Consider the following 19,678-nt stretch of genomic DNA (forward strand, 5'->3'; position numbering starts at 1 on the left):
TCTGGCTGCCTCGCTGTGCCCCTGCTCGCTGTGCCCAGCACGGTGCCCTGCACTCAGCAGTGCCATGGCAGGGCTGTTACCCTGTACATACTGTACCATGAAGAGAGAGGATATTTTTTGCATGCTTTTGTACTCCAGACCTGAGATGACAATAAAGGCCCCGAGCCCACCCCGGCTGCGAGCGGTGCCTGGTGCCGCGGGGCTGCGCTGCGCTGCCCTGCCCTGCCCTGCCCTGCCCTGCCCTGCCCTGCCCTGCCCTGCCCCCAGCAGGGCCCAGCCCGGGCACAGGGCTGCAGCCTGCCCAGCAGGGGAGCCCCTGGGGAGTGCTGACAGAGTGGCTGAAGATGAGCCAGGCTGTGCTCAGCAGTGCCCTGTGCAGGAGGCATCCAGGCCTGGAGCAGCAGCGCTGTGGGCAGCAGGAGCAGGGCAGGGACTGTGCCCCTGGGCTGGGACTGGGGAGGCTGCACCTGGGGTGCTGGGTTCTGTCCTGGGCCCTCACTCCAAGAAGGACACTGAGGGCTGGAGCAGGGCAGAGAAGGGCAACAGAGCTGGGGAAGGGTCTGGAGAGCAGGGCTGGGGAGGAGCAGCTGAGGGAGCTGGGGGTGGTCAGCCTGGAGGAGGCTGAGGGAGACCTCCTTGCTCTCTGCAGCTCCCTGAGAGGAGGCTAGAGCCAGGGGAGGTTGGGCTCTGCTCCTTAGGATCAGGTGATAGAAGGAAAGGAAATGTCCTCAGATTGTGCCAGGGGAGGCTTAGGTTGGAGATGAAGGAAAATGACTGCTGCCAGAGTGGCCAGGGACTGGCAGAGGCTGCCCAGGGAGGTGGTGGAGTCCCCATGCCTGGAGGGGTTCCAGAGCCCTGTGGCCATGGCACCTGGGGCCAGGGTTTGGTGGCTATGGTGGGGTTGGGTTGAGGGTTGGACTCAATGATCTTAGAGGCCTTTTCCAGACCTCTTTGTGCTTTTAGCCACAGCAAAGAGGCTTAGAGGGCTGCTTCCAGGTGTTTCATCCCTCCCTGTCCCTGCTGGGGCTGCTGGATGTGTCCTGCTTTGGTACCTCCCCAGGAGCTGTCACAGCTCCATGCTGCAGTGGGGCCTGTGAGGCTGCCTTCCCTTCACTGCATTTGCTTCCAGGGAAACCTTTTAGCCTCTCCTTTTGCCCACTGGGTTTTCTGTCTTGTTTCTGGCACACCAAGGGCAAGTTAGTGCCTGAAGAGAAAAAGCCCACCCCAGGGCCAGGCCATTGGGTGCTGCAGGATCCTGAGTGGCCAAGCTGCAGCAGGTAAGGAAGGTGATGTGCTGCTTGGTGCTGGGGGAGAACAGATCTGTGTGGTAAGGTCAGAAAAACATGGCCAGGTGTGCCCCAGTGCCATGGCAACAGGGCTGAACCTGCACCAGGGCAGCAGGAGAACTGCTAGGGAAGAGGCTCAGGGTGCAGGGGGGGACATGGAGGACTTGCTAAGAGAGAGAAACTTCTGCTGGCTTAACTCCAGAGCCCAGCAGGGAGAGGCTGGAAGGGACCTCTGGGGATCACCCAGCCCAAGCCCTGCTCCAGCAGGGCACCCACAGCACAGTGCCCACAGCACAATGCCCAGGGGGGGTTGGAAGCTCTCCACACAAGGACACTCCACAACCTCTCTGGGCAGCCTGCTCCAGGCCTCCAGCACCCTCACAACAAACAACTTTCTCCTCCTCTTCACATCCAACCTCCTGGGCTCCACTCCCTGCCCCTTGCTGCCCCTTGTGCTGTCCCTGGGCACCACTCAGCAGAGCCTGGCCCCAGCCTCTTGCCCCCCACAGCTCCTTTAGCTCTTGCTGAGCATTGCTCAGCTGCCCTCTGGGGCTGCTCTTCTGCAGGCTCTCAGCCCCAGGGCTCTCAGCCTTTGCTCCTCCCAGAGCTGCTCCAGGCCCCTCAGCAGCTCTGCAGCCTCCCCTGGACTCTCTCCAGCAGTTCTCTGTCTCTCTGAACTGGGGAGCCCAGACCTGGGCCCAGGACTCCAGCTGTGGCCTCCCTAGGGCAGCAGAGGTGGAGGAAGAATTCCCTTGACCTGCTGACCACTCTTCCTAATGCCCCCAGGACACCTTTGGCTTTCTTGGCCACAGGGACACACTGCTGCCTCATGTGCAGCTTGTCAACTCCAGCACTCCCAGGCCTCCTTACCAGGAGCCCCTCCTCTCATGCCAGCTGGGTCAATCCCCAAGCTCTGTGCCAGGGAGCAAATAAAATATCACAGAGCTGCTGTCCCCTGGGGCTGTGGTGTCTGGTCCCATCTCAGTGGGTCACATCACTGCCACCATCCTTTATCTAGCCTCAGGACATGGTTGATGCTGTGTCCCAGGACAGGAGCTGCCCCCAGCTGCCCCCATCCTGTCTGGATCTGCATTTCTGGTCCTTTGAGGATCCTGCTGGGAACTCAACTTGGGGGCTGAGCCAGGTGATGCTGGGTCCAGCTCTGGGCTCCCCAGTTGAAGAAGGACAGGGACCTGCTGGAGAGGGTCCAGCTAAGGGCTAGCAGGGTGCTGAAGGGGCTGGAAGAGCTCTGGTGGGGAGAGACTGAGAGGGTTGAGGCTTTTAGTCTGGCAAAGAGCAGCCTGAGGGGGATCTCATCAATGCTGCTGAATACTTCCAGGGTGGGGGCCAGGAGGATGGGGCCAGGCTTTGCTCAGTGGTGCCCAGGGACAGGACACAAATGAACCCAGGAGGAGAAAGTTGTTTGGTGTGAGGGTGCTGGAGGCCTGGAGCTGTCTGCCCAGAGAGGCTGTGGAGCCTCCTGCTCTGGAGAGCTTCCAGACCTGCCTGGCCATGTTCCTGTGTGCCCTGCCCTGGGTGCCTCTGCCTTGGCAGAGGGCCTGGACTCAGTGACCTGCTCAGGTCCCTTCCAGCCCCTCCTGTTCTGTGGTGCTGTGAATGGCTGAGAAGCTGCTGCCCCTCCTCTCCTCAGCAGTTCAGCATGGATCCCCTGAGCAGTAAATGAGCACTTTGGTGCTGGCTGCAGTATCCACTCAGGGCTGGCTTCCACCAAACAGTAATTATTAGCAATTAAGGTGCCAGGAGGCAATAGTGCTGTGAGCTGGGTAAGCAGCACTAATAGCAGCCCAGGAGGCACAAGTGAGGCAAAGCAGCAGCAGAATTTCCTTTCTCCAGGGAAATGAGAGAGAGAAAACCCCCAGGAGCTGTGTGCAGGAGCTGTGGCTGCCTGGGCAGTGAGGCTGTTGGGCAGGGGAAGGCAACACAACTAATCAGAGCTGCTGGTGCTGCAGAGGCACCAAGCAAAGGGTTTGGGTGAGGGATGGTTGGGTCCAAAGGGGAGCAGCAGCACATGGCAGCAGCCAAGCAGGGCAGTGAGCTCCAGCAGCTCAGTCTTGCCTGGAGATTATTGCCCTGGGTTTGTTTGCTGGGATGAAGCTTTCTGTGATGAGTTCCATCAGCAGAGGGGAAGATGTTCCTGCTGGGTCTGATGTCTGCCCTTGCAAGCAGCAGGTTTGGGGCTTGGTAAGCTGTTGCTGCCCAGGCTTTGGGCACAGAGCAGCTCTAAATGGGTGGTGGCTTAAGGCAGAAGCCTAAGAGGCCTTGGCTGCAGCCAAGGGGGACTTAAACCAACCTGGGTCACCTCCTGGCATGGGAAGGTTGGCCTTGAGAGCCACAACTGCCACCTGTGGTTGGTAGGATGGATGTGGGGCCAGGATGAAGAGCCAGGGAAGCACCCAGAGCTGAGCTGTGTGAGGGATGAGGTTACTCCTGGCCCTGGTGAAAGGCATCAAGCCCCAGATCCCCTGGGGAAGAACAACCTCCTGCAGCAGCACAGCTGAGGGGGGACCTGCTGGGAAGCAGCTCCAAGGAGGAGGAGCTGGGAGTGCTGGGGGACAACAAGGTCCCCAGGAGGCAGCAATGTGCCCTGGGGGCCAAGAAGGCCAAAGGGGTCCTGGGGGGCATGGAGAAGAGTGTGGCCAGCAGGGCAAGGGAGGCAGAGTCTTGTTCATAGTGCAGCAGGCACAAAGTGGAAGCCAGAAGGCTGAGACTGGACCCACAGCCTGGAGCCCAGGAGGTTGGATGTGAAGAGGAGGAGAAAGTTGTTTGGTGTGAGGGTGCTGGAGGCCTGGAGCAGGCTGCCCAGAGAGGTTGTGGAGTGTCCTTGTGTGGAGAGCTTCCAACCCCCCTGGGCATTGTGCTGCTGGGCACTGTGCTGTGGGAGCCCTGCTGGGGCAGGGGCTGGGCTGGGTGAGCTCCAGAGGTCTCTTCCAGCCTCTCCCTGCTGGGTCCTGGGTTTCTGAGCAGACACAGCCCCAGGAGGTGTAACCCCTGTGTATAAACTTCATCTTTGGTTGCTGTCCACATTGCTCCTCACCAGCTGCACCACAAGCTCCAAGGCTTCCCTCCACAAGGGCTGCCTGGTCACACCCCCTCTGTCCCCTGGTTTCATTCTGGGGCAGATCTGATCTGTGAGAGTCATCCCTTCGGTGCCAAACATCTCCACCTCCCCCCCCAGCAGCAAGAAGCCATCTCCTCTGCTCTGTCCTAAAGCAGTTTCCGGGGAGGTTGGCCAAGCACAGCCAGGAGCCATCAGCACCCAGCCCCTGGCTGAGTTTCTTCACTCAGGTAAATCAATGCCATGCCTCTGATGCCAGCTGGGTGCCCCTCTGGTGCCCCTTTGTCCCCATTTGGGGGCTGGGGTGCAGGGGGAGTCAGCAGCAGGGCAGCTCCATAGCCCCCATGGAGGCATTCAGCCTGGGATGTGCAAACAGCAGTGAGGAGCTGCTGGCACCTCTGTGTGCCTCACTGTGCCCAGCTGTGCCCAGCTGTGCCCAGCTGTGCCCAGCCTGCCCAGAAACCACAGAATGGGTTGGGAGGAACCACAAAACTCATCCAGCTCCAGCCCCCTGCCACGGGCAGGGACACCTCCCCCCACCACAGGCTGCTCAGGGCCTCATCCAGCCTGGCCCTGAACACCTCCAGGCAGGAGGCAGCCACAGCCTCCCTGGGCAGCCTGTGCCAGGCTCTCCCCAGCCTCACTGCAAAGAATCTCTTCCTCATCTCCAACTTAGATCTGCCCTGATCTAGTCTCAGACCATTGCCTCTCATGCTGTCACCACAGATCCTGGTACAAAGTCCCTCCCCAGCTCTCCTGGAGCCCTTCAGGTACTGGAAGGCTGCTCTGAGGTCTCCTTGGAACCTTCCCTTCTCCAGGCTGCACGGCCCCAGCTCCCAGCCTGTCCTGGCAGGAGAGGTTCTCCAGCTCTGATCACCCTCTTGGCATCTCAGTTTCTTTGGGCAGGGTCCCAGGGCTCTGCTGGGAAATGTGATGCTGCTGCTTAGCCTGGAGCAGCCCAAAGCCCAGTGGAAGAAACGTTGTGGTGTAACAGAGGGTTAGCCTGAGCAGCAACTCCCTGCCCTGCTGTGGGTGAGGATGGAGATGTCCCTGGAGGTGTTTCAGAACCCTGTGGCCATGGCCCCTGGGGGCAGGGTTTAGTGGCCATGGTGCTGCTGGGTTGGTGCTGGACTGGATGATCTCAGAGGCCTTTTCCAACCCAAACAGTTCTGGTTCAGGGGATTGGGTGAGGACTATGAACAAGTTAAAGGCCTAGATCTTGCTGCCTGTTGCCCCAGAGCCTGTGCTGAGGTGCCCAGGCCTGGGTCAGGGCTCGGTGGGCACACCTCAGGCACACCTCTAAAGGTTATCTCATGACTTGGAGCACCAGGGAGGGGAACTTGTCTGGAGTCAGAGCTGCTCAAGGGGCTCAGCCAATAAAATGTCAGTTGGAGCCTTTCTGGTGAGTCCTTTGTGTGAGGCTCTGGGCTGCAGGCAGCTGGGGCGAGGCAGAGGTGGGGAAAGCAACCCCTGAGGAGGCAGCACTCAGGCAAGCTGCTGCCAGCAGTGTGTCTGGAGCTGCTGGGGAGCAGGGAGTGAGGTCAGAGTGTGCTCAGGGGCCCAGACAGGAGACTTGTGAAGGGTCTGGAGAAGAGGGCTGGGGAGGAGCAGCTGAGGGGGCTGGGGGTGTTCAGCCTGGAGCAGAGGAGGCTGAGGGAGACCTCCTTGCTCTCTGCAGCTCCCTGAGAGGAGGCTGGAGCCAGGGCGGGGCTGGGCTCTGCTCCCAAGGAACAAGTGAAGGATGAGAAGTGACCTCAAGGGGAGGTTTGGGTTGGGGAGGAGAGGAAACTTCCTCTCTGAAAGGGTTCTCAAGAGTGGAGCAGGCTGCCCAGGGAGGTGGTGGAGTCCCCATGCCTGGAGACCATGGGCTGACACCAGACTGGTAGAGAGTGGTTGGACTGGATGAGCTCAAAGGGCTTCACCAGGCCAAACCATTCTGTGGCTCTGTACTGCAGAAGCCTTGGTGCTGTGGGAGCCTCCTGGTAGGTATCTGAGGCTAAAAGAGTGAAAGTGAGAGTGATTGCTCTGCCAAGGCCAAGCCTAGGGGGTACAACTGTGGTGCAGTGCTGCACCTGACCCAGCTTCCATCAGGCAGAGGTGTGGGCTCCTGGCACACCCAGCAGTGTGTCAGCTACAGGAGGGGTAGGACACCCTCTGAGAGGGGAGGGTTCAAACCTCCCCCCACTGTCAGCAAAGCCTTGAGCCAGGCTCCTGCTGCCCTCTGCTGCCAGCAGTGGCTTCTGGGCAGCTGGGGTGGTGTTTCAGGAGCTCGAGGTGAGTTCAGGGCTGGGGCTCAATGATTTGACTTCCCTGGTGCTGTGTCTGTGCTGGGGCACAGTAACTCCAACCTCTCTCTGCACTTTCTGCAGCCAAGCCAAAGGCATCAAATGCAGACACAGCTCCCCAGGGCATGTGGTATTCACCAGGGCTTGCTTCAGACCCCAAGGTGGAGGATGCTGGGTAGGGTTCCAGTCACTAAGTTGCTTTCTAACCAGGCCACTTCACTCTTACCCAGTTCCCTGCTTTGTTCTCCCCTCCTCTGAGCTCTCCCCTCCAGAGGCCAACCTTCCCTAGAGGGCTAGAGCTCCACAGCTGAGATTGATTCCCTCTGGGAGGAGCTGCAGGGCAGACACTGAGCCTTGCAGCTCTCCAGCCACACATCAGTTCTGAAGGGGCTGGATTTGCCAAGCCAGTTCTGCAGGCTTCAGAAGCACAGACTTTGGGAATGGGTTGGGTTGGAAGGGACACAAAGCTCAGCCAGCTCCAGCCCCCTGCCACGGGCAGGGACCCCTCCCACCAGCACAGGCTGCTCAGGGCCTCATCCAGCCTGGCCCTGAACACCTCCAGGGTTGGAGCCTGGCAGCTGTGGAAGAAGGAACTGCCAACTCCATTTGATGCCTTTCATAGTTTATTATTAACAGTGCAGCAGCTTCCCAAGTGATCCCAACATGAATGTCCTGCCCACTTCTGTGCTGGGAAAGCAGACACTGGGAGTGCTGGGGGGGTGCAGAGGAGATCCCAGACCTGCTGAGGCAAAGCTGCACAGAGGCTGCAGCGAGCCTTGCACCAAGCACAGAAAGAGTGAGGGGATTTCAAACCCCTCCAGCAGCCAGCCTGCACAACACCCCCCAGGAGAATCTGACTGAAGGTCAGCAAGATCAACTTTCTGCCTGGGAAAAGGGCAGTGGAGAACAGAAATGAGAGCAAGCAAACCACCAAGTGTATACAGAGCAACAGACATTGGAGCAGGGCAGGGACTGAGTTGCTCCTTCCCTCCAGTGGCCTCCATGCCACTCTGGGCAGCACCTTGGATTTGAAACCACAGTGAGCAGAGCCCAGCACCACTGAGAGCTGGTACCAGACAGGTACAAAGCCCCCAGGCCCCATCCAGCCCATGCCTGGGATCAGGCTGGAGATGCACTCCCACCTCCAGTCCTGCTTGGGCTTCCTTTCTCTCTTAACACTCCTAAAGAAACGCTGTGTTTGCCCACAGTTAACACCCAGGAGGGCAGGCAGATCCCTTCCCAGCCAGGTGACCCAAGCCCAAGCTCCCTCCCAGTCACCAGTTTCACACCTGCACGTCACTGCCTCCCCTTCTCCCCCTGCCCTCCTGAGGGAGGTGCTGCAGGCTGACAGTTCCACAGCTTTCAGTCTTCCTGACCCAGAGCAGGGATACAGGATTGGAGAGATGCTGCTGGAGAGAGAAGCAAGCTGTCCCGCTGCTGTTGCTGCCCCCTGAGGATCTCCATCACAGTAACTGCTCCTGCTTCTTCACCCTCTTGCTCTTCTTTTCGACGTCCTGCAGCACATCCTGCAGCTTCTTGGCGTTCTGTGTCAAAAAAGCGAAGCTGTCCTTGACGTTGAGGCTCCCATGCTCCCTACAGATGCTCTCCAGCCCAGCAAACCACTGCAGGATCTTCTCCAGCTCAGCCTGGACAACCTTCTGCTCCTCCAGCTCCGCCCTGAGCGCCTGCCCGGCCGAGGCCTCCGCCCTGCAGCGCCGCTGCAGCTGCCGCACCTCCTCCTGCAGCGCCTGGAACCGCTCCTGGCTGCAGGGGTACTGCTCGTGGACCTTGTCCTCGGGCAGCAGCACGTTGGGAGGGATGCTCAACACCAGCTGCAGCAGCACCTTCTCCAGGCTAGCGAAGAGCTTGTCCAAGTGCTCCTTCATGAAGACAAAGAACTTCTCGGTGCACTGCCGGACCTGCAGGGGGCTGAGCCGGGCGCCGGGGGCCGCCTCCAGCTTCCTCAGGATCACGCTCTCCACCACCAGCATCATGTCAAAGAGGTAGTCCTGGAAGGCGACGTAGACACGCAGCACGCAGGTCTGCGGGCTGAAGCCGAAGAACTGCGCCTCGTAGGCCATGGGACTGACCGACATGGTGCCCGGGGAGCGCCGCGCCGCGCCGCGGAGAGGAGAGGAGAGGAAGGAGGGCGCCGGCAGGCCTGGCTGCAGCCGCACGGCCGAGCCCGCAGCTGAGGGCAACCCGAGAGAGCGGAGCCGCTGCTGCGGGGCCGGTGCTGCGGGGCCGGTGCTGCGGGGCCGGTGCTGCGGGGCGAGGCCGGCAACAGCCAGCAGCTACCCCGAGGCCACCAACAGACACAAACCCGCCGCCGCCGCCCGCCACGTTTGAACTCCCTCAGCGCGGCAGCCAATCAGCGGCCGCGAGGGTAACGCGCCCGCCCAATCGCCGAGCCCTTCAGCCCCCGTGAGCGGGGAAAGTGAGGCGAGCGAGCCAATGAGAGAGCGAGGCGGCTGGGCGCTGCCGGTGCCGATTGGTTGCGGTGGGGGCCGGGGGGCGGTGCAGAGGCGCGGCGGAAGCGGAAGTGGCGGCGAGGCGCTAAGATGGCGTACCAGACCTTCCGGCAGGAGTACCTGCAGGTGCCGCCCGTTACGCGGGCCTACACCACGGCCTGCGTCCTCACCACCGCCGCCGTGGTGAGTGGAGCCGGCCTCGGGCCAGCCGCTGCTGCCGGCCGCGCTCCCTCCGGCCCGCGCCATCTCCCACCCACCTGAGCAGCCGGCCCGGGGGTGGGGGCCGTGGGGCTGGTTCCACGGGGCCTGACAGAGCAGGAGGGATGTGGGGAGGAGGAGGAGGGTGCCCTGGTCGGGGAGAGAGAGGCTTGTTGGTGGGGAGGGGAGAGGAGTGCGCTTGGGAGCCATGGAAGGGATTCCCTCAGACGCTTCCCCGCCCCAGGGTCGGGACTCTTCCTCTGGGAGGTTCCTGAGGAGGGCATCCCCCGAGGGCAGCGCTCCCAGCGCCGCCACCGCCTCCCGCCCTGGAACCGGGGGGTGAGCAGAGCACAAGTAGCGCTGAGGGCTGGAGGGGGGCAGGCCTGGTTAGCTTTCGCTAGGGAGCGCTGTGCTGGCTGCTACGTGGGCTCTTGCAGCCCCGGGCAGCGCAGCTTGCCTGGGCGCCTGTGGCGTTCTCCTGGGCTGCTGATTCCTTCACGCCTTCTTTCTCTTGCAGCAGTTAGAGCTGATCACTCCCTTCCAGCTGTATTTCAACCCTGAATTGATATTTAAACACTTCCAAGTAAGTGTTTGCTGCCGTGTGGGAGGGGGTTAAGCGCTCTGCTGGGTTTGCAGGCGCTTGCTGTGGGTTGCAGTGTGTTGTGTCACATCGAAGCTGCACTTTAACAGCTGAAGTGCTGAGTGCTGTGTCCTGGCACAGGCCTTGAGTCCATTGTCTGTCAGAGAGGCTTCAGTTGCACTGTGGCTGGCTGAGGCCCTAGGAAGGGGCTGTGGGTGTAAGCCTGTGCTTGTCTCGTTCCAGGTGTGGCGTCTGATCACAAACTACTTATTCTTTGGACCAGTTGGCTTTAACTTTTTGTTTAACATGATCTTTTTGTATCCTTCTCTGAGTTGGTGTCCTTCCCTGGGGGAGCAGAGCTCCAGGCTCTGGCTGTGTTGCTGTGTGTGGTCACAGTCTCACAGCATCACCAAGGTTGGAAGAGACCTCGAGGATCCTCGAGTCCAACCTATCCACACAGACCTCAGGACTAGACCATGGCACCAAGTGCCACATCCAGTCCCCTCTTGAACACCTCCAGGGGTGGGGACTCCACCACCTCCCTGGGCAGCACATCCCAATGACTAATGACTCTCTCTGTGAAGAACTTTCTCCTCACCTCCAGCCTAAACCTCCCCTGGCACAGCTTGAGACTGTGTCCTCTTGTTCTGCTGCTGCCTGCCTGGGAGAAGAGCCCAACCCCCACCTGGCTCCAACCTCCCTTCAGGGAGTTGTAGAGGGCAATGAGGCAAGAGTTCTGCTCTGCTCCACCACAAAGCCCTGGAGGGGTGGGCAGTGCTGAGTGGACATCAAGAGGAGCTTCCTCCTGAACTGTGCTGTTTGTGCTCGTGGGGTGGGGGCAAGGCTGGGGGCAGGCCTGAGCCTTCAGCTTGGCTCTGACACGGAGGAGGAAACTCTCCTGGGCCGCCCCTCCCTGCTGGGGCGGAGCTGGACACGGGTGCAGGGCTCCTGTCTGAGCTGCTGTTGCCCTGGGGGGTGGTCCCAGGCAGCCCCTTGCCGTGCAGCTTTCCTCAGCGCTGGCTGCAGGTACCGCTACTGCCGGATGCTGGAGGAGGGCTCCTTCCGCGGCCGCACCGCCGACTTCGTCTTCATGTTCCTCTTTGGAGGCCTTCTAATGACCGTATCCTTTGGGGGCCTTCAGACCCCAGCCTGCAGGGGGGAGCTCAGGAGGAGGGCTGGGAGCTGCAGCAGGGCTGTACCTGGATCCTGCCTCCAGCTCTGGGCTCCCCAGCTCAGGAGGGACAGGGATGTGCAGGAGAGAGTCTGAGGGAGGGCTGCAAGGATGCTGAAGGGCCTGGAGCAAAGCCTGGGGAGGACAGGCTGAGAGCCCTGGGGCTGTGCAGTCTGGAGAGGAGAAGGCTGAGAGGGATCTGATCAATGCCTATCAATAGCTGAGGGCTGGGGGTCAGGAAGGGACAGGAACAGGCTCTGCTCACTGTGCCCTGGGATAGGCCAAGGGGCAATGGATGGAAACTGCAGCACAGGAGGTTCCACCTCAACAGGAGGAAGAAGTTCTTGGCTGTAAGGCTCCCAGAGCCCTGGAGCAGGCTGCCCAGAGAGGTTGTGGAGTCTCCTTCTCTGGAGCCTTTCCAGCCCCATCTGGCTGTGTTCCTGTGTGACCTGTGCTGGATTCTCTGCTCCTGCTCTGGCAGGGGAGGTGGAATCAAAGGCCTCTGGAGGCCCCTTCCGACCCTTAGCACCCTCTGACCCTCTGTGAGTGGCAGTGTTTGTTCAGTGCTGGATGCTCTCTGACTGCTGCTGTTAAAACCCTGACAGGCCAACCCAGCATTTCACTGCTTGAGAGGATTATGGAAATGAGATTGTCAGGAGAAAGGGACTGCTCAGGTGTCTAATCCTGCCCAGGCTAGGAGGAACGCTGTCTGTTCAGTGGTTTCCTGCTGAATTGTGCTGTGAAGGGATGAGTCCTGCTGCAGGCACCTAGCATCCTGCTGCAGCTGTTGAATTGTTTTGGCAGCATCACAGAATGTTTTGGGTTGGAAGGGACCTTCAAGATAATCCAGTTCCAAGCCCCTGCCATGGGCAGGGACACCTCCCACCAGCACAGGCTGCTCAAGGTCTCATCCAGCCTGGCCTGGAACAGCTCCAGGCAGGAGGCAGCCACAGCCTCCCTGGGCAGCCTGTGCCAGAGTCTCCCCAGCCTCACTGTGCAGAACTTCCTCCTGATGTCTAACCTAAATCTTCCCCTGCTCCAGATTCAAACCATTGTTCCTCATCCTGTCCCTCCCAGCCCTTGTCGCAAGTCCCTCCCCAGCTCTCCTGGAGCCCCTGCAGGTACTGGAAGCTGCTCTGAGGTCTCCCTGGAGCCTTCTCTTCTCCAGGGTGAGCAGCCCCAGCTCTGCCAGCCTGTCCCCACAGGGGAGGTTCTGCAGCCCCCTGATCATCTTGGTGGCCTGCTCTGGACCTGCTCCAGCAGTTCAGTGCCCTCCTGTTGGGGGTCCCAAACCTGGACCCCAAGAGGTTTGGTTTGCTCGCACCTGGGAAAGCAGAGAGAGGAATTGTGGGGAAGATGCAGGCTGGAAGAATCCTCCTTGTGTTTGACCTCCCAGCAGTTCTTTGTGCCCTGTTTCCTTTAAGCAGCCCTGGCAGCTCTTTGGCCTGTTTGTGAACCTGGTGTTCCTGGGCCAGGCCTTCACCATCATGCTGGTGTACGTCTGGAGCCGCCGCAACCCCTACGTCCGCATGAACTTCTTTGGCCTGCTCATCTTCCAAGCCCCATTCCTGCCCTGGGTCCTGATGGGCTTCTCACTGCTCTTGGGGAACTCCATCATTGTGGATCTCCTGGGTAAGCAGCTGCCAGAGCCATCAGCATTCATTGCTGTCGTGTTTTACATGAAGCCAAGAGCAGGGAGAGCCTCTGGGTGACTCTGGGGCAGGGGTGCTGGGTGTGCCCCTGGCCTCCCCTGCTCTCTGAGCACTGCAGTGTGGGGCTGTGACAAGGGTGGAAGGGGAGGATGCTTTGTCTTTGTATTGCCTGGAGTCAGCCCAGGTTTATCATTTGCTTCTGGGCACCAGACAAGTGGAGGTAAAATAGCCTCTGTTCCAGAGCCATGCCCTCTGTGCTCAGTCATGACCAGCAGCTGCCTTGGTACCCTGCAGCCTGAGCGAGGCTTTGCTTGCCAGTGTGCACCACTGCTCTTGGCATTTCTCTCTCTCCTCATGTGTTTTCTGGATGCATCCATGTGTGGGGCTGGGGTTGGCTTTGGCCTGCCATGTGTGGGGCTGGGGTTGGCTTTGGCCTGGGGAAGCATTTGGGAAGCTGCAAAGCAGCAGCACTGAGGGTCACCCTGTGGCTTTTCTCTGTCTCCCAGGTATTGCTGTTGGGCACATATATTTTTTCTTAGAGGATGTCTTTCCCAACCAGCCTGGAGGTGGAAGGCTCCTGAGAACACCATCTCTCCTGTAAGCATTGGGCTCTGGGTTGCAGTGGGTGTAGGGAAAGTGCTTGTGTGGAAACCTGTCCAGAACTCAGCTGTGTCAGCTGCTGCTGGATGAGCACCCAGGCAGAGCTGTGGTGTCTGTACCTGCTCTGTGCTCTTGCTCATGTGGCCAGACAAGGTGGGGGAGTCTCACAGTGTGTGAGTGGGGACTTGGCTTGTGGGGAAGGGCTAAAGGGGGCTTGTAACCCTTGAGTTCTTTGGCAAGCTTTTCCTTTGCTGGCTGTTTTGCCTGTTGGTGGCAGGAGAAGTCTCTTCCTGAGGTGTGAGGAGTCCTGACTGAGCTGTTAAACAGACAAAGATCACAGATACTTTTTGCCTGCAAAAGGCCCTCAGGACCATCCAGTCCAACCATCAACCCAACCCCACCATGGCCTCCAAACCACAGGAGCAGTGACTCCTCCACCTCCCTGGGCAGCCTGTTCAGCGCCTGTCCAAGCCAGACCTCCCCTGCTGCAATCTGGGGCTGCTGTCCTGTCACTGGGTGCCAGGGAGCTGTGTTGTCAGACTGCCACAGGAGAGAGCTGCCCATATGAAGAGGCTAAACTCCACCTTTCTTGGCCCTGGAGGTTTGTCCTGGCTGCACACTTTCTTTGGCAGTGGAGGCACCATGAGCTGTTCCCCAGCCTGCTCCTCCCAAGTTGTGTCTGTTGCAGGTGTAGCTGCTTGAGGAGTTTTGAAAGGGTTGGGCCATTCTTGGCTGTTTGGGGTGGGGCTTTTGCCATACCAAAGGTTAGGAGTCTGGTTCCTGGAGACTCAGCCTGCTGTCCCATGGCTCAGGTGAGTGGAGAGGTGAGCTGAGCAGCCACTCTCAGGGAAGGAGAGAGCTCAGCTGAATGGCATCAATGTGTGGTTGGCATCAGGAGTTTGTGATCCCTTTTATGGCTTCCACTGCTTGGCCCTGAGGCTGCCACCAGAGTCTGCAGGCTCCCCCCCACCCAGCAGCTGTCTGCCTGCCCTCAGAGTCAGTGCCAACATGGCACAGCCACCCTGGGGGCAGCACTCTGTGACAGGGCTGTGCAGGGGAGAAGCCTTGCTTCTGTTTCCTCTGTGACATTCTCTGTCTCACAGCTGTGGCAAAAGGCTTCAGTGTTTGTGTGGCAGGCTTGGGCTACTCCCACTCAGTTCCCTTGTGTGTGGAGGCTGGGAGCACCTGCAGTGCTGCAGAGCAGCCTGGCCGGGGGAGCAGCCGCCGGCTCGGGGGAGCAGCAGCCTGGCCGGGGTAGCAGCCTGCTGAAACCACAGGGCAGTTAAGACTTCAGAAGTTGAGCTCTCTGTGACTCTTGGAATCAGAGGTTGGTAGAGGTTGGAAGGGACCTCCAGAGTCCAACCCCTCTGCCAGAGCAGGGTCACCCAGGGCAGGTCACACAGAACACATCCAGATGGGTCTTGAAAGGCTCCAGAGCAGGAGACTCCACAGCCTCTCTGGGCAGCCTGCTGCAGGCCTCCAGCAGCCTCACACCAAAGAATTATCTTCCTGTTGAGGTGGAACCTCCTGGGTTCCAGTTTGTATCCATTGCTCCTCATCCTGTCCAGGGCACCCCTGAGAAGAGCCTGGCCCCTTCTACACACCAGCCTGCATGTCCTTGTAGGCATCAGGAAGATCCTCTCTCAGGCTTCTCCAGGCTAACCAGCCCCCAGGGCTCTCAGTCTCTCCTCACCAGACATTTTCCAGTCCCTTCATCATCCCCACAGGCTCCCCTGGACACTCTCAGCAGTTCCCTGTCCCACTTGAACTGGGGAGCCCAGAACTGCATCCAGTGCTCCAGATGTCTCACCAGAGTAGAGAGGGAGGAAGACAGCCCTCACCCCCTGGCCATGCACCCAGGATACCATTGGCCACCTTGGCCACAAGGGCACTGGGATTGTCTGGAGCTGAACTGACTCTGTGTGACCTAACCTCCAGAGCCCTGAGGGATTAAACTGTCAAGTTCAGGCTTCAGCTTAGTTTAACTGCTCATAGACTCAGACTGCTTTGGGTTGAAGGGACCTGTTGAAGCTCATCCAGCCCAAGCCCTGCAGTCAGCAGGGACATCCCCAGCTAGGGTCCATTCTATGAATCCATCAGTCTGAGCCTTGCCTGTGAGCCTGAGGTCATGACTCTTACTTTGTGCCCTTCTCAAGACATGGAGAGCTCTTTAATATCCAGCTCACAGTTTGCTCCTTAGCCTGCTCTGGAACATGCCCAGCTGGGCAGCTCTGCCTTGGACTGGAGGAGGAGTTGTTTTAAACACTGAATGTTAGCATGTGGAAGCTGAATCGTGCAGGTCTGTGTTGTTTAGGCAGTGATTGTAGGCCTGCTCCCAGCTGGGGCCCCACAGGTGAGACCTGAGTGTAAATCACAGAATGGTTTGAGGTGGGAGGGACCTCAAAGCTCATCCAGTTTCAACCCCCTGATCCTTAGGTGATCCTTTGGTGATCCTCTGCTTTGCTTCTCATCCAGCAGCTGCTCCTGCAAGCAGCAGAGAGACTCTGCCATTCCTTCACCAAACAAGCTCAGGCTCCCAGCCAGGGCCCCTGGCTTCCAGGGGGTGCCATGCAGAGCACAGGTGTGGGAGGGAAAATGCAGCAAGGCTCAGAGCCCCTCTGTGGCATTAAAAGGCTGGGAGAGCTCATGGGTCTGCTGCCTCCTTTTGCCAGAGGGGCTGGAGCTGGTGCTCAGAGACCACAGAGCCACAGCATGGGTTGGGTTGGAAGGGACACAAAGCTCAGCCAGCTCCAGCCCCCTGCCATGGGCAGGGACACCTCCCACCAGCACAGGCTGCTCAAGGCCTCATCCAGCCTGGCCCTGAACACCTCCAGGCAGGAGGCAGCCACAGACTCCCTGGGCAGCCTGTGCCAGGCTCTCCCCAGCCTCACTGCCAAGAATTCCTTTATGGAGCAGAGCTCTGGCAGGCTGCTTGGGAGGGAGGAGGATGCTCCATGTGCAGGATGTGGGCAGTCTTGGTCTTGCTGTGAAATGCATCATCTGAAGGCTAAATTCTATAGGCATTCTGTAAGGCAGGGAGGTCATTCTGCCCTGCTCTCAGCACTGCTGAGGCCACACCTTGAGTCCTGTGTCCAGCCACTTCCAAGTGCCAGGTGCTGCACATTGGCCACAGCAAGCCCAGGCAGTGCTGCAGGCTGGGGTCAGAGTGGCTGAGAGCAGCCAGGCAGAGAGGGACCTGGGGGTGCTGGTTGATGATAGGCTGAACATGAGCCAGCAGTGTGCCCAGGCAGCCAAGAGGGCCAATGGCATCCTGGCCTGCATCAGGAAGAGTGTGGCCAGCAGGAGCAGGGAGGTCATTCTGCCCCTGTACACTGCACTGGTTAGGCCACACCTTGAGTCCTGTGTCCAGTTCTGGGCTCCTCAGGTTAGGAAGGAGGTTGAGCTGCTGGAAGGTGTCCAGAGAAGGGCAACAAAGCTGGGGAGGGGTCTGGAGCACAGCCCTGTGAGGAGAGGCTGAGGGAGCTGGGGTTGCTTAGCCTGGAGAGGAGGAGACTCAGGGGAGACCTCATTGCTCTCTGCAACTCCCTGAAGGGAGGTTGTAGCCAGGCAGAGATTGGTCTCTTCTCCCAGGCAAGCAGCACCAGAACAAGAGGACACAGTCTCAAGCTGTGCCAGGGGAGGTTTAGGTTGGATGTTAGGAAGAAGCTCTACCCAGAGAGAGTGATTGCCCATTGGGATGGGCTGCCTGGGGAGGTGGTGGAGTCCCCATCATCCCTGGAGGTGTTCAGGAGGAGACTTGCTGGGGTGCTTGGTGCCATGGGTTAGTTGTTTAGGTGGTGTTGGATTGGTTGATGGGTTGGACTCAATCTTGAAGGTCTCTTCCAACCTAGTCTATTCTATTCACCTCCCCAACCCCTTGTGTCTTGCAGCAAAGCCATATTTGACAGCCCAGCTGATGACCCCAACTACAACCCGCTGCCGGAGGAGCGACCGGGAGGCTTTCCGTGGGGAGAAGGTCAGCGCCTGGGGGGCTAAGGACTGCCTGTGCCAACCCCCAGCCTCAGCTGGCAGGGACTGACCTGAGGGGAGCTCCATCCTGGGAGCCCTCTGGTTCCCCACCCCAGCAAGGACACTTTTGACAGCTCTCTGGTTTGGAATCCAAGCACTTTATGGAGCAGCAGTCAATCCACGATGCTTCCAAGATGCTCCCAGTGGCTTTTCCCACTCAGGGAATTCTTTGAGCTGGCAATGAAAACACAAATCCAGGGGAGCCAAAGCCCTGAAACTGGAAACCATCTGCTGGGCCCTGCAGTTAGCAAGACCACGAGCACTTGGGTGAAGGGATTCCTAAGGCAATGTTTTTCAAGTTATTTGCTGCAGGCAAAGAGCTGAGAAACTGTGCAGGGAGAAGCCCAGCTGTGGGGTTTAACTCCTTCTTTTTTACTCTTGGATAAAACAACTACAGGATGGTTGGAAGTCTCCATTGCAGTGGCAGAGGAGTTTTTAACCTTGGGATGCTCTGGTCTCCAGTCTCTTGTGAGTGATGAGGAATACAGCCTGCAGCACACTGCAGGTTTGCACTTTGCCAGGTCAGAGTCTGGAATGTGCCTCTGTGTGAGAGTGCTGCAGGCTGAGAATAGCTTTTGCTGCCTGTTGCCCCAGAGCCTGTGCTGAGGTGCCCAGGCCTGGGTCAGGGCTCAGTGGGCACACCTCAGGCACGCCTCTAAAGGTTATCTCATGACTTGGAGCACCAGGGAGGGGAACTTGTCTGGAGTCAGAGCTGCTCAAGGGGCTCAGCCAATAAAATGTCAGTTGGAGCCTTTCTGGTGAGTCCTTTGTGTGAGGCTCTGGGCTGCAGGCAGCTGGGGCAAGGCAGAGGTGGGGAAAGCAACCCCTGAGGAGGCAGCACTCAGGCAAGCTGCTGCCAGCAGTGTGTCTGGAGCTGCTGGGGAGCAGGGAGTGAGGTCAGAGTGTGCTCAGGGGCCCAGACAGGAGACTTGTGAAGGGTCTGGAGAAGAGGGCTGGGGAGGAGCAGCTGAGGGGGCTGGGGGTGTTGAGGCTGGAGAAGAGGAGGCTGAGGGAGACCTCCTTGCTCTCTGCAGCTCCCTGAGAGGAGGCTGGAGCCAGGGGGGGGCTGGGCTCTACTCCCAAGGAACAAGTGAAGGATGAGAAGTGACCTCAAGGGGAGGTTTGGGTTGGGGATGAGAAGAAACTTCCTCACTGAAAGGGTTCTCAAGAGTGGAGCAGGCTGCCCAGGGAGGTGGTGGAGTCCCCTGCCTGGAGGTGTTTCAAAGAGGCAGAGATGTGGTGCTGAGGGCCATGGCTCAGCACCAGAGCAGTAGAGTCAGAAAAGGGTTGGGCTGTGTGAGCTCCAAGGGCTTTGCCAACCACACCAATTCTCATGGTGCAATTGTTGTGGCAGGACTCTGTCCAGCAGAGGTGAGAGGCCCTGGGTGGGACTCGGCCTGAATCTCTGCTGGTGATAAGTATGTGCTTGAGCAGCCCCCGAGGGAGTCAGCACAGTCACACTCCTGGCACTGGCACCCCCCTGGGTCACCCTTCATGGACCACATCATGATAGATAAACCCAGCTGCAGGTGGCACTGCACCTCCCTCCCCAGGGCTGGAGGAGAGACTGACCCTTGACACACCTCTGGTCCTTAGCCTCAGGTGATGCTCATAGCTGCCTCCTGTTGTCATCTGCCTTGTGCTCCAGAAGGTGACCTTGTTGGACTCTCCTGGGGAGCTGCTTTGTCCACAAGCAGCAAAGCAGAGCCTGGTAACAAAAGTGCTGAGTCTAGGCCTGAAATCCTACTCTCCAGAGCTGGTGGAAGTGTTTGGGGCAGTGCTGCCTCGGGGTAGCCCAAGGCAGACATTGGGGTTAGGGTTCAGTGCTTCAGAGGCTCTCCATTTGCTGTGGGGTGCAGCTGGAAGCTCTGTGCTGGCATCAAAGCTGGAAGGGCAGAGCTGGCTGGGGGGTGCTGATGTGCCCCTTCCTGAGCAGCCTTCTTCCCGAGTCAGGGAAGGTTCTGGGGGGAAGGGGACCTCAAAGGTCACCAGTCAGCAGGGACACTGCAACCCCAGCGGCTTGCTGAGAGCCCCGAGCGGCCTGACCTGCGCTGGGGCCAGGGACGGGCAGCCAGCGCCTCCCCGGGCGCCTCCACACGGCGTAAAACACGCGGCTGCGGGCGCGGCCGAGGGGGGGGCGCGGCCGAGGGGGAGGGGCGCGGCCGAGAGGGAGGGGCGCGGCCGAGGGGGAGGGGCGCGGCCGAGAGGGAGGGGCGCGGCCGAGGGGGAGGGGCGCGGCCGAGGGGGAGGGGCGCGGCCGAGGGGGTGGGGCGCGGCCGAGGGAGGGCTCCCCTGGCCCCGGGGGACACAGCTCCCATAATGCCCTGCGG

At 59.6% G+C, this 19,678-nt stretch overlaps 2 protein-coding genes across 3 annotated transcripts; one reads left to right on the plus strand and one right to left on the minus strand.

Annotated features, from left to right (window-relative positions):
• Positions 1–7,252: 7,252 nt before the first annotated feature.
• Positions 7,253–8,980, minus strand: MIS12 (MIS12 kinetochore complex component). Its single transcript, XM_068165433.1, has one exon. It carries the CDS (start codon positions 8,741–8,743, stop codon positions 8,111–8,113), a length of 633 nt encoding a protein of 210 aa, XP_068021534.1. The 5' UTR covers positions 8,744–8,980; the 3' UTR covers positions 7,253–8,110.
• On the plus strand, positions 8,918–18,102 carry DERL2 (derlin 2). 2 transcript variants are annotated; one of them, XM_068165432.1, is made up of 7 exons: positions 8,918–9,301; positions 9,837–9,899; positions 10,140–10,213; positions 10,923–11,016; positions 12,504–12,699; positions 13,226–13,316; positions 17,210–18,102. In XM_068165432.1, exons 1-7 carry the CDS (start codon positions 9,209–9,211, stop codon positions 17,313–17,315), a joined length of 717 nt encoding a protein of 238 aa, XP_068021533.1. In that variant the 5' UTR covers positions 8,918–9,208; the 3' UTR covers positions 17,316–18,102. The 2 variants fall into 2 exon arrangements, with proteins under 2 accessions (XP_068021533.1, XP_068021532.1); XM_068165431.1 differs by having other exon boundaries at positions 8,925–9,301; positions 9,834–9,899.
• The last annotated feature ends 1,576 nt before the right edge of the window (positions 18,103–19,678 follow it).

Source organism: Melanerpes formicivorus, unplaced genomic scaffold (genome assembly GCF_026170545.1).
Source record: "Melanerpes formicivorus ecotype bairdi unplaced genomic scaffold, bMelFor1.0.p_v2 SCAF_88, whole genome shotgun sequence".
NCBI classification, from domain to species: domain Eukaryota; kingdom Metazoa; phylum Chordata; class Aves; order Piciformes; family Picidae; genus Melanerpes; species Melanerpes formicivorus.

What these genes read in the sequence shown, in the direction of transcription:
- DERL2 (XM_068165431.1), top strand. Translation starts at nt 9,209, where the DNA reads ATGGCGTACCAGACCTTCCGGCAGGAGTACCTGCAGGTGCCGCCCGTT. An exon ending in TTGTTTAACATGATCTTTTT is followed by an intron (nt 10,214 to 10,922) that starts GTATCCTTCTCT and finishes CGCTGGCTGCAG; the next exon opens with GTACCGCTACTGCCGGATGC. An exon ending in CTGAGAACACCATCTCTCCT is followed by an intron (nt 13,317 to 17,209) that starts GTAAGCATTGGG and finishes TGTGTCTTGCAG; the next exon opens with CAAAGCCATATTTGACAGCC.
- MIS12 (XM_068165433.1), bottom strand. Translation starts at nt 8,743, where the DNA reads ATGTCGGTCAGTCCCATGGCCTACGAGGCGCAGTTCTTCGGCTTCAGC.